At 33.2% G+C, this 17,666-nt stretch overlaps 2 protein-coding genes across 6 annotated transcripts in view; one reads left to right on the plus strand and one right to left on the minus strand.

Annotated features, from left to right (window-relative positions):
• Nucleotides 1-350: 350 nt before the first annotated feature.
• On the plus strand, nucleotides 351-3,399 carry LOC120782586 (ribosome-releasing factor 2, mitochondrial). Its single transcript, XM_040114934.1, has 10 exons — nucleotides 351-570; nucleotides 632-794; nucleotides 852-1,144; nucleotides 1,215-1,581; nucleotides 1,654-1,876; nucleotides 1,939-2,260; nucleotides 2,320-2,530; nucleotides 2,598-2,811; nucleotides 2,878-3,027; nucleotides 3,108-3,399. The coding sequence occupies exons 1-10, from the start codon at nucleotides 453-455 to the stop codon at nucleotides 3,270-3,272; spliced, it is 2,226 nt and encodes a 741-aa protein (XP_039970868.1). The 5' UTR covers nucleotides 351-452; the 3' UTR covers nucleotides 3,273-3,399.
• A 2,443-nt stretch (nucleotides 3,400-5,842) lies between these two features.
• The window catches only part of LOC120782587 (PH and SEC7 domain-containing protein), a 60,568-nt gene continuing 48,744 nt past the window's right edge, over nucleotides 5,843-17,666 (minus strand). For 2 of the 5 annotated variants that reach the window (XM_040114935.1, XM_040114939.1), the window contains 10 exons: nucleotides 14,404-15,590; nucleotides 14,147-14,340; nucleotides 13,809-14,001; nucleotides 13,563-13,741; nucleotides 13,402-13,499; nucleotides 13,060-13,335; nucleotides 12,833-12,970; nucleotides 12,486-12,766; nucleotides 8,425-8,853; nucleotides 5,843-7,349 (listed from right to left, as the gene is read on the minus strand). In XM_040114935.1, coding sequence (XP_039970869.1) covers nucleotides 8,811-8,853; nucleotides 12,486-12,766; nucleotides 12,833-12,970; nucleotides 13,060-13,335; nucleotides 13,402-13,499; nucleotides 13,563-13,741; nucleotides 13,809-14,001; nucleotides 14,147-14,340; nucleotides 14,404-15,590 — 2,589 coding nt within the window. In that variant the 3' untranslated portion in view covers nucleotides 5,843-7,349; nucleotides 8,425-8,810. The remainder of the gene's footprint in view (nucleotides 7,350-8,424; nucleotides 8,854-12,485; nucleotides 12,767-12,832; nucleotides 12,971-13,059; nucleotides 13,336-13,401; nucleotides 13,500-13,562; nucleotides 13,742-13,808; nucleotides 14,002-14,146; nucleotides 14,341-14,403; nucleotides 15,591-17,666) is intronic. The other 3 variants (XM_040114938.1, XM_040114936.1, XM_040114937.1) reach the window with 3 other exon arrangements.

The following is a 17,666-nucleotide window of genomic DNA, read 5'->3' on the forward strand; positions in this document are numbered from 1 at the left end:
CGTTTGTAAACAGCTGCTTCACTAAGGCCTTAAACATACTAGAGATCGGCAGAGACCAATTCTTTATTGGTAATTTTTAGTTGCTATAATTATTACAGGATATATATGTGCCCATTAAGGTTTATTTCACAATTTATAAAATAAGACTTCATTTTCAAATTATTTTTCGAAAGGATTTAAGATCGAAGTAAAATGGTAAAATTTCTACTTCTTGTGAGGTCTGTTACAGTCGTAACAATTTTGAAATCACTGGGAATATTTAAAAAGTTGCTTGTTGGCGCGAAATTTCAGGTCTACGCTTTGATTGTTTACTTTTTTAATTCGTGCGAATATACAGCAGATAAATTCGCTGTGTAGAAGTAACAGCTGATAATCATCTGTTGTGTCATATGAAATACACGCAGATTAAATTGTTTATAATTTAAAAATATAATAAATTAAACATATAATAAATGACAATAACCCGCAGCTTTACGTTGCTGCAAAGCATCAGCATACACGCTCGATGCCAACGTTTTTATAGTAGTGCGAAATTGAGAAACATTGGTATTTTGGCGCATATCGATGCAGGTGAGAAATATTTATTTTAACAAATCTATAGACAATAAAAATGTATTCACACAATACTTAGGCAAAACAACCACAACGGAGCGCATGCTCTTCTATGCCGGAAAAACACGCACGATGGGGGAGGTGCATCGTGGTAATACGGTGACAGATTGCCTGACACAGGAACGCGAACGTGGTATAACGATATGCAGTTCTGCGGTAGCTTTCAATTGGCAGGGACACAAGTAAGTCTAGAGAATAATTTTAAATGAAAGTTGACGATTTATTTGCTTGTATTGTAGAATAAATCTACTGGACACACCAGGTCACATAGATTTCACCATGGAGGTGGAACAATCATTGCATGCTGTAGATGGTGTTGTTGTAGTTTTAGATGGCACATCTGGAGTAGAAGCGCAGACAATTACTGTTTGGACACAAGCCGAGAAACATCGTTTGCCGAAAGTAGTATTTGTGAATAAAATGGATCGTCCTGATGCAGATTTCAATGCCTGTGTAAGCGATTTATCAACAAAGTTGGATGCAAAGCCAGTTTCTTTGCATTCACCACTGAAGGATGAGAAGGGAAATTTGAGTAGGTGTCTCCTCTTTGATTAACTATTCATAGACTAATTATAAATGTTATATTTTTTTAATTATTTCAGCTATTTTCGATGTAATTACTCAACAAGCACTGATTTGGGATAGTTCTAGTTTGGGTCGTGAGTACAAATCGCTTCCACTTCTAGATAAGCACATCGCTGACTTACAAGACAAACGTTATGCGTTAATTGATGAGCTTTCCGGTATCGATGATGAATTAGCGCAGGTTGTTATTAGCAATGAGGGCTATGATCTAGTCAGCAATGAATTGATACAACAAGCTTTACGGCGTGCTGTTGCGCAACGTAAGGTGGTACCAGTACTTTTGGGTTCAGCATATAAAAATGTGGGCGTACAGCGGGTAATGGATGCAATAATTGACTATTTGCCAGCGCCACATGAACGAAATCAGCTTTACGATTGTTTTTGGTAATAAAGTTTAAACCTCTATAAGAAAATTTCCATAAGTTATTCAAATTTGGAATTTGTTTTTTAAACTAGTGATGACTTTGTGGGTAGAGTTTTCAAAATCATACATGATAAACAGCGTGGTGCGCTAACATTGGTGCGTGTCTTCCGTGGTGAATTGAAGAAGGGCTCGAGGTTGGTCACCACACATAATACTGCCGAAGTGGTGAGTAAAGTGTATGAGCCGTTGGCGGATGAATATCGTGAAATTAGCGGTGTACCAGCTGGGGATGTTGCCATCTGTGCGGGCTTGAAGGTAAATTTTCAATTTTGTGGAATTTTAACCCAAAATATCAACGGAAATCAATTCTATTTCAGCATACAGTTACAGGTGATTTGCTCACAACTAGCGCTTCATCGCTGAAAAATGCGCAAAAACGTTTGCAAAAAACGATGAAACTACCTGAAAGCGACGTGATGATTGAAGATAGTGATACCGAAGATAACGCTGATGCGACGCTTGTTAAAGAGATATTCGCCACTGATCCTCAAATTCCCGATGCTGTATATTTTTGCTCGATCGAACCACCTAGTTTGGCAACGCAGAACGCCATGGAGGCGGCATTGAAACAATTGCAACGTGAAGATCCCAGCTTGCGTGTAAACTATGACTCTGTTACCGGACAAACTGTGTTGGGCGGTAAGGATTTTTTAGTAAGACTCCGTTTCACTTTTAAAGTTATGATATTTTCGCTCAAGGCATGGGTGAGCTGCACATGGACATTGTGAAATCACGCATACTTACCGAATACAAAATCGATGTCGATTTGGGTCCGTTGCAAATAGCCTACAAAGAAACAATAGAGGAGCCAGCGCTGGATAGCTTTCAAGTGGAGAAAGAAATAGCGGGGAGTAAACAGAGCGTAACAATTACATTAGAACTGTTGCGCGAACAAAATGAACTGTTCAGGCAGGTGTACTTCTTTTCTCGCCAAATACTTGTTAAAACAAAATGTTACGCATATTTTATACTGCAGTTTGGATAAATCGGGTGAGAATGCATCAAATTTAAATACTATCCGTCCGCGCATGCTGCATGTGATACGCAAGGGTGCATTGTCGGCTTTGGAACGTGGTCCACGTGTTGGTGGTCAGGTGGTAGATACACAAATACGTCTGCATAGTATAACAATAGGGCGTGGTACCGCCGATTCATTTGTTATGGCTGCCGCGGCGCAATGCGTACAAAAGGTAGAGCAAGTGTTATATTTTTTTCCACGCATAAATTTCTAATAACGTCATTTATTTTCTTTATAGATATTAACCACAGTAGGTACACGCTTGCTCGAACCAGTTATGGCGCTGGAAATTGTTGCACCGTCCGAGCGCATATCGGCCATTATAGCCGACTTGTCACGTCGTCGTGCCACTATAAACGACGTGCGACCGAAAAGTGAGCATAATAAGGTGAGCATACCCAACGTTTGTTTACAAAATCAATGATAAGTTGTCCAATTTGAAAGTTAACTTGGAGTTTTTTAATATAGATCATATATGTAAATGCGCCATTGGCTGAGTTGTCGGGCTATTCCAGCGTTTTGCGCAGCATAAGCTCAGGCACGGCGGGCATGACAATGCAACCATGCGGTTTTTCAAATATGAACTCAAACGATGAAGTGCGCGCAATACAAAAAGCGCAAGGGTTCGAGTAAATTAAGTGAGGCAATAAAAACGGAGTAGACGTCATCAATGGACAAGTTAACTATAGTTATAGGTTGTAAAATTGTACATAGCAACTGAAAACTTAATTAATTAAATTTATATTTATTAATTTTGGAAGTTTTTATTTCAAAGTTTCTATTTCGCTCATTTATTTTATTTATTATATAACACTTTGTTGCATTATTCAATTCTATATTTATTAAATTGCTTAAATATTAAAGCATTTATGTATATTCATGTGTTTTTTTTAGTTTCACTTTTGAATTGTATATCATCCCTTATCTTCAGTTTCAGCTCACATGTTTTTATATTTTTTTCGCTTTCATATTATAAGGAAAATCAAATACATCGAATTAAAGCGATAATTAGTTGCAATTATTGGCAGCATAGAAAATCAGTGTCTTACATATAATTGGAAATTATTACAAAAGTCAATCTCAATGTTAATTTTTTTTTTTGAATTTGTATAACAATTATTTAATTAAGACAATTATAGTAATTTTAATGCAATTAAAAAAATATAAGTTCATTTAATGTGTAGCTTGATTTAAATAATGTAAAACGTTTTAATAATTGTACATAATTCAACATTCCTCTTTTAAAAAGATAAAAGAATTTATGAAAAAATTTATGAAATTTAAAGTGTAGAGTTTTGATGAAAACTTGGCGGTTGGTACTCGATAAGCAGTGGGGTTTCCATATGGAGGCGAAACACGTTTAAATATCAATGTCTACAGCAACCTAACAAAAGAACTAATAGTGTGTAACAATGGCTTTTGCTGGAATGAAAGCAGTTACTATACATTCAGCTCTTTATCACAACTCTTAACCCTATTTCCCTTCCTCCTTAAATAATCAAAAATATTTTTAAACTCATAGAACAAAGACAATCAAACTGTAATCCGTAAAATTAACTTTAACACCAAGATGTAAAGCGGAAGAAATAAACACACAAACTTCTAGAACACTTAAAATTTAACTGGATTTAATTCTGCCTGAGATGTTTGCACCAAAGTGAACCTATCCCAACATTAAGAGCGCAACAGCAACAAAAAGAACGGAAACTTTAAAACGCCTCGCATAAAATCAGGATATTTGAAAATCATCCGATTTGAGTGAACCTAAAAAACTACGAAGTATTGCAAGCGGTGTACCGTTATAAGTTAAAGGCTTTTTTCTTCTTTTGAATTGTTATTTTATTTATTTTATATTTTCTTTTTTTTTTCGTTTAGCTCTTTAAGTTTACTTTACTTCAATTTTAATATCCTAACTACAGACGTGGACATATATGTATGTATGTTTAAATATATTTTATTATATGCAAGTAATATATATGTATATATAAAATATAAGTTTATAAATTATGAATAATACAATAAATTAAGGCAATTAAGCGATAAACTGAACGAACGAACAATTAAAAAACAATGCAGTGGGCATTAACTTCGTAAACAGAAAAAAGAAAACGTGAAACAAAAAGCGACAACATAAACTAATTGTTTACGATGAACAAATGAGTGTTTCATACACAAAACCAAAAATTGTTTCAACAAAGCAAATTTAATATTTTAAATTAATTAAGGAATTCTGTTTGTGGAATTAACGTTATTATTTTAATACAGTAAAGTACTCAATACAATACATATGTAGAAATGAACATATCTTCTTTTCTTTTAATATTATTTTTTAACGAAGTACAAAAGAAATAATTTTAAAAATCAAAAATCTGAAACAAGAATTTATTAAATTACGAATGCATATTTTTCGTGCATACCAAAACTTTCTTGCATATGCAATATTATAATATAGAAATAAAATGAAGAGAGTGTTGGGAATATCGAAATATTCACATAATTCAGTTCAGCAATAATATTGAGTTTTATTAATAAATAAGAAATGAAATCTCAATAAAGTGCGCTCACAAAACTGGACAACATTTGAAATGCAAGTAGTAAGCGCCTAAAAGTAGACTACTGTTGTATGAATAATAAGTAATTTTAAGTGTACTTCACATATAGATGCAATTTTTTTCTTTTGTTTTTGTGTTTGCATGAAATATATTTATGTTTCGCCTGCCCATGGCTGAGATTATCGAACATTTTTCCATTTATTATTTTTAACCGCAATTTTGTCTTGCCGCTACTGCCTATGTAAATTTTTTATTATTACATAAACACAAAAATAAATAAATGTAATTGTTTTCGAAACTCTTTCAAGTGATCGCTTAATTTTTAATGGGTTTTCTATCATTCATAATGATATTCTTTAAAAGATAATTGTTTTTTATGTTTTCAACTCTTAGCAAATTTTTTTTGTTTTTGTTTTGCCTTTTCGAAAGTAGTTATGTATGTATATATAATTTTTGTATGTATAAATAAATCTAAAATAGCGTAAATATGTATATAATATTACATAATATAAATACGACAAATAGCGTAATTTTGCTTTTGTGTTATTTTCTTGTTTGTTTCGCTGCTTTCATATCTCCTCTTCTAGCATATTTGTATGTGTATGTTTTCGTAATTAAATTCACAATGCCATAAATTATATTTATTTTCTCGCCCGCTCTTCTTCTTCTTTTTTTTAGTAATTAGCAGCATACATTTCCATACATAGATATTATAAGTAAATACATATAGTAAAATAAATTAATTGTAATAGTGTTTTTCACATATGTTTGTATGCATGCATATCGTATGAACGAGGATGACGACGAGGCCAACCGAGTGTCAAAATTTGTTCGTTTCACAACTATTGGCAGATACTGTACAAACGATCATACAATTGTAAGAGGAAAGCGCACACACACATGTACACACAAACTATTGATACGTGGCATTCTAAAGTTAGCATTTTTTAGTGTACATATACATATGTATTTATATCTTTAGCAGGTGTGTGTATAGTTTTGTTGTTCGTTTCTATTCACAAAGCGACGAGACTGTTGCCTTTGTTGCCTGTGGACAAAACGGCTTGAAGACATTTTTCAGGACATTAATGCAGATGCATGTGCGAGTACGAGTACGAGTATGGGTGCGGGTACGGGTACTATATGCTGGTGTGTGTTTGAATGCGAAGGAAGTGGAAATGAAAAATCAGCTGAAATAATAAACGGAAAAAATCGGTTAAAAGTTGAATTTAAAAAGAATAGTATAAAAAAAAAAGAATTCGAAAGTAAGTTTGATGCATAATGCAATGTTAATAATAGATACATATATTAAAAAATGTTGCAGCTTTCCATAAGAAACTGAATAAATATAGTGTATGTTTGACGAAAGCTAGTGAGACCATCACTTCACGTAATTTATGATGTTGCAACAATAAAAAAAAAGTTTACGAAAATAATACAAAGACTGTTGGCTAAAGCTACAAGCTGTATAAAAGCGTTTGAAACTAAGGTCGATTGTATCGGAGGAAATGCAAATTTCAATCCATTTCGATACCGTTTGCGATGTTTTATTTATTTTCAGGGACCACTTTACTTAAACGATTAACGGTTTTCATCACTAACTTGAAAGATGTTTGGCAGATTGTTATAGCCTACTAAGCATCGACCGAAAATTTTTTTTGTATAGTTTTACATTTTGGTCTGCGTCGATAATTGATTTTTTTAGCGAATCAGTTTCAAAAAAGAAATATTTGCGCCACATTGTCGTCGACTTAACTTTAAAATATAAGTTTTTAACTTTCCTTTTACTAACTCTTCTCAAATTATGCATTAAACAAGTTTTTATTGAGACACAAATATGTTTTTCGTTATTCTTTCTAAACTTTTTACTTACCAATAAGTCTCTAAGTATCTCTTCTTGATTTATATTCTTCGTCTAAACAACATCTTTTACATACTAACGAAATCGCAATTAAATTTGATTGAATTTTATATGCAATAATGGTTTTAGCTTTTAAGAAATTATTCTTATATTTTGCTTTCTTATGCTCATCCTCATTGAATGTCGTGCTTCGTGTTTTGTGTGTGTTTGTATTTTGTAAATTCATTTCTGTACAAGACTCTTATATGTTCGAGTTGCTACATTTCGTATGTCCTTCATTTCTTCTTCTCTTTCTTTCTGTAATTGCATAAGTATATGAAAAAGAACCAAAGAGGAAAATATGTTAAAAAATAATTAAATGTGTGATGTTTATATGTAAATATTAATAAGTATGTTTTTATAATAAAATATATGTATCAATAAAATCGGCTTACAACTAAAGGAAAGCATTATTTGTAACTAATAAAGTACTGTTAACAGGGAAAAGATTAAACGAAACTGAAGAGCTACGTTTTACATTTACAGTTCGTATGACATTTATGTATATGCAAAGTAAGTTAATATAGGTTATTTTAATTTTTCGAATATTTAAATAATTGCAATTGCATAAAAACTAAGATAATTGTATAACATTGAAATAAGTTTACTTAAAATTTTCTTTATAACTAATCAGCCTATTCTTACCGAATTTTAAAAATAATAAAAGAAAATAATTTAAGCACACATTTTTTAAGCATTTAAATAAATAAAAAATAATTGAAGCATTTAAATAAATAAAATTAAATAAAAATATTTAAATGCTTATACAATTTTTTGTAATTTCTTGCTAAAAAATATCTAATTATGGTTATCTAGCTAAATTAATAATTGTTTTAAATAAACTGCTTAATATTATATTTTAATAACAAGCACGATTCATTGTAAACATAAAAATTTACAATAAAGGCTCTGCTAGTGGAAATTAGCTATAAATAATTTTTTTTTATCCAAAATAATGCTTTCAAAATTATCTAAAGTTTTCAAATATTAAAAAAAGCTATAAAAACAGTTTTACATATCTAGAAAATAAAAAAAATGTTTTTTCAGAAAACCGTGTAACTTAAACAAAAAGGTGTAAAAAACGCTAATAATAAGTTGTAATAAACTGTATACCTAATTTATCGATTTCATATATGTATTTATGCTTATATACAAGTAATTGGACTTATATGTGTATTTATAAAAGGGTAAACAACTTTACACTAATTCTAAAAGTCTAACAGCCTAATAAAATGTAAAAAAAATGTTTATAAAACATAAAAATGTTGAGTAGCACAGCAAGTATAAAAAAATCAAGAAAGCAAATTTCTTAAACAACCGTTATATTTTTTACCTGCACTGTAGCGTTTAGTTCTTCAATGTGCGCTTCAACACCGCAGTGCGTAAAGGTATTTGCAATAAAACTTAAGCAATATCGCTTTTTTTCTCAAATATAAAAATTTTGGAACGAATGTGCGTGACCACTATTACTGAATAGGAGTATATATGTATGTATGTATTTTAGCATTGCCTTACGCGCACACTTTTTGAGGATACAGGAGGATTAGGTTGAGGTGTTGATTTTGGTTTGGAGAGGTTTGATGTCGATATTGTTGGTGGTCGTGGAGTTTATGATTGTGGAGGAAGTGTTAGCATTTTGTAGAGAGGGGATTACAGTCTATATTTATTGTTGTAAATGTAGTAAGGTTACTTTCTTCTCAATATTGGTTGGTTTGGGTTTTAGCAAAACAGCAACGACCACCAGCCGCAGCCACATAGCCATCTGCAATTCAATGTTAGGGGAGAAAAAGGAGAGAGAGAGAGAGAAAGAAAAAAAAGAAGACAATTCGCAGGTGATAACCAATTTTGAATTTTGGACATAAATTGCATTAATTGTTTTTAATTGCTTTGGTTAATCTGTCGCAAAATTTTGTACATATTTTACAAGTACACGAATGTAATTACACATAGGTATGTATATGCATGTACTGCATACATGTTGTACAATGAAACATTTTTTTGCCTTGTATTTACATGGTTAGAGTAAATGCAACAATTAACAATATTGCGGAACAAAATGAAGCAACGAACTTAAGTTAAAGAAATTAGAAAACGGATTTATATATATTTGAATTAAATACAAAAATATAAGCTATGCATTAGCTAGCCATGAACAGTCCTAGCACAAAAACATAAAAAACAAAAGTGAGCACAAATGAGGCACAGCTTGTGTATTGAAGAGTTTTAGTTGAAAAACATGAAATTAATAAACAAAAAAAATTTAACTCACACAAGCCACAATCAAATTAAAGTACATATTATTTCATAAACTCATACATACAACAACTCTTTTTGAAATGAATTGACGAATGATTGCAAATGTTACTCGCACATTTACACGATACAAATGTAATGAAGCTGTAGAAAGTAGGCGCTTCAAACCACTTTAAACCTCACACACCGCAATATTACATAACATACACCATGATTTGGTGAGCGAAATTAATTAGTTAAACAATTTTTGACGCTCTCTTTTGCTGCCTTATATGCTTCACAGTGTAAATTAGGATTAGGTAAGTTTGCAACGTGGTAAAGCATAGACTCCGGTAGGAATAAATTTGAAGTCTCAACAAACGTTTTGCGAATTGAGATTCATTGGAAAATTCGTGACATACATATATCCACCGCGGACAGACTCTGACGACAATAAGGGGAATATTTTTAAAGCAACAAATCAAAAATTATCTCATTCTTCAACGGCCGTAGTTGACTTTACGATTAAGTTAAAATAAGTTCCAAAAGCACTTACGCGTCCGAACGCTTTACATCACTAGCCTGTCTACAAAATAGATAACAGATTAATAACTTAGTACAATCAAATTCTAATCAACGAATATTTGAAAATATGTTTGTAAATCAAACAAACGGGTTTTGCAATTATGAGTCTGCTTTAAATTTAGGTCAAAAGGTAGTTAAGATTTATCTGAGTTGTTTATATGCACATAAATATTTTTTACCTTATATACATATATGAAAAAAATACTAAAATATATATATTTAAGATAATTTAAAAAAAGGTAAAATATTTATAAATAAGTAGTACATACAATTATGATAGTCCATTCGTCTATATTAAATTGTCTGAATTATTAAACTGCTTTTTTAAAATATTTACTTGAATTTTGCCATCTATAATTGCATGCTTTGCAGATATGCTATTGAATTCTCTTTTGCATTAAATTTTTTCTAAGCATTTCAATTTTTACAAAGCGTTAATGCTACTTTTTCAGCGCCGCATTTTGCAATAGTTTTCTAACGATTACTTTTTAAAAATAAACCTAAAGGCCCATGAACTCTAATTACTTATTTCACTTTATTTGTGACGTTTAACGTCAATTAATTGTGTATTTTGCAGTGTATTCTTTTCTACTCTATTTGATTATGCTGTGGCAGCACTTTAATTTCAGTTAAATGTGCATACCTTATGCATATCTTATGAATTATAATTTATTATACTTTCATTTGCATTCATTTGGGTCTTAGTTAATTTTCTTTTTTAAATACTATGTTTTACTGTTGAACCTTTGTTTTTATTGTTAAATATGTATGTGAGTGTATGAATGAATGCTTGTATAATTGTGATATTGGTGAACTGCTAACACTAAAACAAGTAAAATCGAAACGTTCTATAAACTACTTTATACTGCATTAAATACTACAAATATTTTAATTTTTATTATATTTTTGGTCTTGTGCTTCTCTCTGTGTTGAATTGAACATTTTGTTTTTGTGTTTTTGTTTTATAAACTTTGCTAAATCTAATCTATTTGTAACTATTGCATGTTTTCATGTTATATATCAATTTTATTTGTGGCTTTTAATTTAATTTTTAACTTTTGCTTTAGCTTAATTCACTTAACTTTAATTTCATAGAATTTACTTTGACTGTTGTGTCATTTCAAAATTTTTAACCTCACTTCCTCATAAGTTTCAGCAAACTTTTCGCAAATCGCGAGTTTTCACAGTTTCTGTGGTTCAAATTTAAGTTTCGAAAATTATGCAGTTGGAGTTATATAATCATAATTAAAGTCTTTTGATATCAGTGATAAAATTTAGCATACGACTTTTTGTATAAATGAAGAACTCTTTAAGTTTCAACACAATTCTTATTAATAACTATTTTTTTGTATAATTTATATGCATTAACTTATGCGCGTTTCTGAATTTTTCCAATAAATTAACATTTACTCAAATATATTTTACTCTTTGCGAGTCAAGCACGTAGCAGTAGAGTTATGCAATACATCATATACAACTGTTATTTACAAAATATATACAAGCAAGGTAAGCAGAAAAGCATTAAAGTTTTATAAACAAAATATATAAATGCAAAAATAACTAATAACTAAAACTTTAAAAACATTTAACGTTTTTATTTCAATTAATTAGTATCGGTTTATACAAAAGCAAGAACAGTAGAGAAGTTTGATTGAACTCATAGGGTTAAGGAACAAGTTAAAGTCAGAAAATCGATAATCTACATAAAATAATACAAATAAAAACATTTTATAATACAATGGCGCTAAATAAAGGACAAAGCTTTTGTAGCCTGAAAGTGTTTCTTTACTTAAGCTTTTGTGGTTTTTAATGTTAATTTCAACTTCATCTATTTTACTTTTAAGAATGGTATTTACTACAACTTCTAAAAATAGTAACTAATTTAAAGTGTTGGAAAAAATATATATTTGGATTTCAGACTAACTAGACTGTGCTTTGTGACTGCGAAACTCTGGAATAACTATTGCAAGGAGGATAAGGCATTTACGTGAACTAGTTGTGAAAAAGAACCTTTCTGGATTAGCTTGCCTTCAAAAATCATTTTAGAAAAGACATTTTAGTGTGTTTATCTCAAATTCACTATAATATTGGACTCACTTTGGAATAAGTGTAGAAGTTTTTGTCTAAAAAATTGTTAGAAATTTAAAAAGTTTGAAATTCGAATTCGTCTGAAATCTGTAGAAAAAATTGCCATTTTTTATACAGAAAGTTTTTGAAATAAATATAGATATGTGGATCGCATTTTTTATATCAACTGCGTAAAAACTAGTACTTTCGCTGTTTATTAAAGAAAAAAATATATAAATATATATTAATAATATATTTAATTATAGCTAAATTAAAATTGTAAAATAAATTACCTAACCTTTGTAGCAAAGAAAGGCATATTTCAAAATCAATTTTAATGGCCTAAACACACAAATTCAAAAACCACAAATTATACCGATTTTCCAACAGAATTAACACAAAATTAAATGAATAAATTAATTATATATAGAGGAAAAATACAATTAAACCACACAAGCTGAGAAAACTCCCATTACCCGTCAGCCAATATCTTGTTGTTGATAATTATACCTGTTAGTAGTTTGCTGTTGTTGCGGCTGTGCCTGTTGTTGTTGTGCTGTTGGTGACTGTGCAGTTGGTTGTTGTAATTGTAATTGTTGCGGATACGCTGGTGGCGACTGTTGTGGCCGCGCCCCAATCACAGCTGGTCCGACTCCTCCAACTCCACTCGTTGAGAATGTATCTAATTCTTCGTTGTTCGTTAATTGTTGTTGCTGTGCAGCATCCAACTGCTGTTGATCGGAAAGCAGTTTAGCAGCTAAAATTGACACATAAGCGCGATAGCGGCGTAGCTGTTGAAAAATCGAAAACCTCTATCAATACATTATCAATTAAAGAATCGTTTTGCTTCGTTTTACCTCATATTGCAAGTAACTCTCCTTTTCTTTGTAGTTCTGTAGTGGCAATCCTTTATTCGGTACAGGTCCCTTCTTATGTTCAGCGAGTGCTGCCTCTAATTGCGCCAATTGTTGCTCGTGCGATTCTAATTGCTCTTTCTACAACGTGTAGGGGAGACAGACACAAAACATTTATATGATTTAATATTTCGGTGAGGCATATAGATATTTTTCAAATATTCTCATACCATCAAATACTTTGTATGCGTGCTAGGCAGCAGTGGGCGCTGAAAACGTTTTTGGCTGCCCACACCACCCTCCAGTGGTGGCGCTGAGTATGCGGCACAAACGAAATTTATCGTTTCTACCCACGATTGTAGCTCTTTGGAATCACTGGTCTGGAATAAATACTCTGCCTGATCGGCGGTTTGCAAACGGAAAACATGCTGCTTTTTCGTATAATCGGTAGCCTTCGTGGCTAGAGCATGGTGGATGCGTATAGCGTTGTGCAGATTATCAGACATCTACAAAATAAAAAAAGGCAGATATTTTAGCAAAAGCGTAAACGCACTTGGTGTATAACTGCTCACCTGACTCTTACGGAAGCCATGCTCGTCTTTGTGCAGAAAGAGTACTAGATCACGCAGCGTGCAGTAAAACATCTTCCAGGAACGTTTACCAAATGGCGCTAATGAAATAAGAACGATTAAGCATTTTATACTATATTTATTACTTTAAGCTTAATACTCACTTTTCTTGTAGTTGGCATCGTAACAGCATTTGCGCATCACATAGCCCTTCTTGTATTCAATCGCCGTCGACGATTCCGGTATGTCTAAGAAGGGATTTTGACCGATAAGGCTGTTGCTTGTGCTGTTGCCGACATTATTGTCTCCGCGTTGCTTTTGCAATTCAGTGGCATCATCATCGCTAATGAAAATAAATAAAAGGTTATTAATATGTATAGAATTAATATAAGTTATAGTCAAGTTCTTACAGCGCCCACTCAAGCGGTTGTGTTTTAATGGCCTGATATAAATACTTCAAAACATCTTTGGGGAAATTTTCACCATCGTTAAGCTCGGCCAGATTTTCAATGAACTCCGCGCAAGTCATCTTCCGTCCGATATTCTGGCCATGCAGATCGGTGTTTAACAGCATAATGGCGCAAGTTAAAGTATGTACAGCGTCTATTAGCGAATAGAAAAGCGTAAATATACAAAATTATTTCAATAGTCTGCCTTTGAACCAAACCCGATTCTGTACAACTTAACAATTAACCAATATAACCAAGTAGCTACAAAAAAACACCAACAAAACATAAATAAGACCCACCTTGTGAATTGAACGTGCCTGGGTTGCAGTCTAAAAAGCGTTTAGAAAAATGTACCAGCACACGTTCGCGCTCTTGTGTCTCACCCGACAGCGAGAATTGTTGCAGAAATTCACGTAACGATTGATCAAGCGTTTTCTTTTCGAAGTTAAAATACTTTAGGTATTCATCGGCGACAGCGCGGCTGAAGTCGTTGCTGGAAATAGAACGAAATTGTTTTCAATTCCTACCCGTAGATGTAGAATTAAGTTTTACTTACTTTTTACTGAGATGACGCGACACGTCGCTCTTCTTGAAACCATCCAGTGAGTACAGTCTTTTGGCCAGCCGTATTGCCGATGGCATATCCACGGCCTTTGGTGAGTAATGGTAGGAATGTAGTGACTCCACATCGCTGCCATCATCCGAAACGGGCGGCGATGAATCACGTCCTGTGCCGCCGCCATCACCGCATGCCGCCGTCAATGCACTATTAAATGGCTCCTCCGTCAACGTGGCCAATTCATCTTCGGAGTCTTTCACTTCCGAGTAGCCCGTACGTGCTGAGGCACTATTACTATTATCGATGCCACGCACCTGTATCACTAGTTTATGCTGTTCTGAGTTTCCTTGTTGGCCACCACCAATAATTTTCTGTTGTTGTTGCAGTTGCTGTTGGTGTAGCGCTTGTGCTTGTAGTTGCAATTGTTGATTTTGCTGTTGCTTTTGCCTCGCTGCCGCCGTGTCGGATACGAGTATCGTAGAATCGGAATCGCTGGGATCGCTAAGTACCATGCCGCCTGCAAGATCGCGAGAACTCAATAAATTATCATCGTCCTGATAGTCGGGACTAGAAATATTCGAGATGGCTTCGGAGACGCTATGATCGTAACCGGCGCCACCTGCAAGACTATTATTACCACCACCACCATTACCACCACTACCGCCGCCACCACCACTACCATTACCATTACCACTACCAGTAGGACAATGTAACAAACCCGTTTGTAAAGCTGTTGTGGCTGTTGTTGCACTGGTGCCGCCGCTGGTGCCACCATTAGCGGCATTTGCTGTCAACTGTAGTTGTTGTTGCTGCTGCTGTTGATGATGACCGCCATTGTTGTTGCTATTCAACGCATACGCACCACCAATGCCCAGCGCACCCTTCGAACCGGACGATGACATCACCGAACTGGATACAGATGTCGGTGAGGCCGGACTACCAGCCGAATGTTGTGGCGATGAACTTATTGAACTCGAATGCGAGTGCGAATGCGAGTGTGAGTGCGAATGTGACTGCGACTGCGAATTCGGTGATGAATTGTTGTGGCCACCGCCACCGCCATAGTGTGTACTCGAATACTGTTGTTGCTGTTGCTGCAGTTGTTGCTGCTGCTGTAATTGTTGTATTTGGTGTGGCGCCAGCGGTGCGTTATAAGTCCAAACAATGCGATCACGATTGGAACCCTGTTTATTGAAGTACCAGACAAACGGCAAAATTCAGCAAAAAGTAAAAAGATAGAGAGAGGAGAGAGAAATTTGAAGAAATTTATTAGCAAATGATTTTACCATTTTTCTAATGCAAAATCCAACTTGGGCTCTGCTACCTATTCTAAATTAAGCACTAACTAAACTGGTAACTATAATAGACCGGCAATAATTGGTGGTGTTGTTGTTATCGTTTTCTTCTTTTATACAATATTTACAAACACAAATTGTATTTAATGTGTCGTTTTTTGAAATTTTTACTAATATTTTGATTGATTTTCCTTTCTAGAGAAATGCTCATTTGTACTTCGGTTTATCTTTGTTTCAATTTTATCGATTAATCGAAATTATTAATTTTTATACAAAAAAAATAAATAAAAACAATTACTTTCATGAAAGCGAAATAAGCTAAATATAGAATTACTAATTACAAAAAAAGTAAGGTTTTTAAATATGTAGAAGAATATATAGATACTATATTCTACATATAAAATTTTTTATTTTTTCTAAATACTGCGCACCCAACAGCACCTTCTCAAAATTAATTCAAAACAAGAAAAAAGTTAGGCTTCGTCTGCACCGAATGCCCTTCGCAGGTTTATATCATTATATCAAATCAAATAATCTCTATTTTGATTTTGCACAATCCGTTTGTATGACAACTATATACTAGTGATCCGAACTGAACAATATCTTTACCTTTGACAATAATCTGTACTAAATTTCGCGAAAATATCTTCTCAAATAAAAAAAATTGCTCTACACGATCTTGATTTGGATCGGTCAATTTGTATGGCAACTATACGCTACAGTAACCTGCACCTGGCCACTGCTTATGTAACTATAAAAAAATGTGATTTGATTTCGTAGTCAAAAGGTGACTTCAGGGGATGCTGGCTATTTTTAAAGAAAGCAGACACCGGGCTTGGCCAGTGTTTAGGTGATTCTGTCGCCTCGATGTGATGTGCTTTAAAATTTATGCGGTGACCTCACGAAAAGCTGGCTGCCACCGGGTTCTATAAAAAAATTGCAAGCTCCGTGCCTAGCTAGTGCTTAGGTGACGCTCGCACCGCCATGTGATGTGATTTAACAGTCATAATGTAATCTCGCGAGAAGCTTGCTGCCAGTTGACTCTATATAAGTCAAGCAGGCACCGTGCCTGGCCAGTACTTAGCTGATTAATACGTCGTGATGTGATTTGATTTGGAAATCAGTCACCTTGAGAGAGAAACTGGCTTTATATAAGTAAAACACACTCCGTGCCTACCCAGAGCTTCGATGTGATTTGATTTGGAAGTAAGGGGAAGCTGATTGCTAGCTGACTCTATAAATAAAGAAGGCGCCTGGAGGGCTAGTTCGCAAATGTACACACAGACGGACATGGCTGAATCGACTCAGTTCATCATGCTGATCATTTATATACATATACATATATTTTATATATGTTACAAACTTCGTGGCAAACTTAATATACCCTGTTCAGGGCATATATGTACATATATACATACATATGTACATATGTGCGTTTTTAATTTTGTTTTAGTGAATGGATTATTTATATTTTGTAACTATCGATTATTTCAATATCTTTTTTCTAACCTTAATAATTAATAGCCTACAAGACTGTGAGGGATCGGATGTCCGGTCTAAATAGTAAAATTACTTTAAAAACTGATTTTTATTTGAACGAAATGTTACTCAGCATTTGTCGTTGAAAAATATTTCTGGAATCATTATATTATTATTGGAATGCTCTGCTGAGTTTTTTGTAACTTTTTTAAAAAATGTTAATTTATAAAAATCCAAATATTTGATTTTTTTAATTATATCCCACTGGGATAACTACAACATTTGAGAAAAATTGTTTACCATCTGTCGACTTAACTATTGTTTAAAATCTTAATTTCACGATATAAAAAGTGTATGAGAAGCTGAAACAATTAAATAATTTCATACCCAACAATTTAGGCAGAAATCATAGCGAACTAATGTGTCTTTTAAGCTTTTTACTGTCGTTCGTTTAAAAAGTATGGTCAGATTTTATTTGAACATTAT

This window comes from Bactrocera tryoni, chromosome 1 (assembly GCF_016617805.1).
Source record: "Bactrocera tryoni isolate S06 chromosome 1, CSIRO_BtryS06_freeze2, whole genome shotgun sequence".
NCBI classification, from domain to species: domain Eukaryota; kingdom Metazoa; phylum Arthropoda; class Insecta; order Diptera; family Tephritidae; genus Bactrocera; species Bactrocera tryoni.

Bases quoted from the DNA above. Each gene is read 5' to 3' on its own strand.
- LOC120782586 (XM_040114934.1), top strand. From the start codon at position 453: ATGACAATAACCCGCAGCTTTACGTTGCTGCAAAGCATCAGCATACAC. The intron at 2,531-2,597 runs GCAGGTGTACTT...TTTATACTGCAG, and splicing joins GAACAAAATGAACTGTTCAG to TTTGGATAAATCGGGTGAGA. The intron at 3,028-3,107 runs GTGAGCATACCC...TTTTTAATATAG, and splicing joins CGAAAAGTGAGCATAATAAG to ATCATATATGTAAATGCGCC.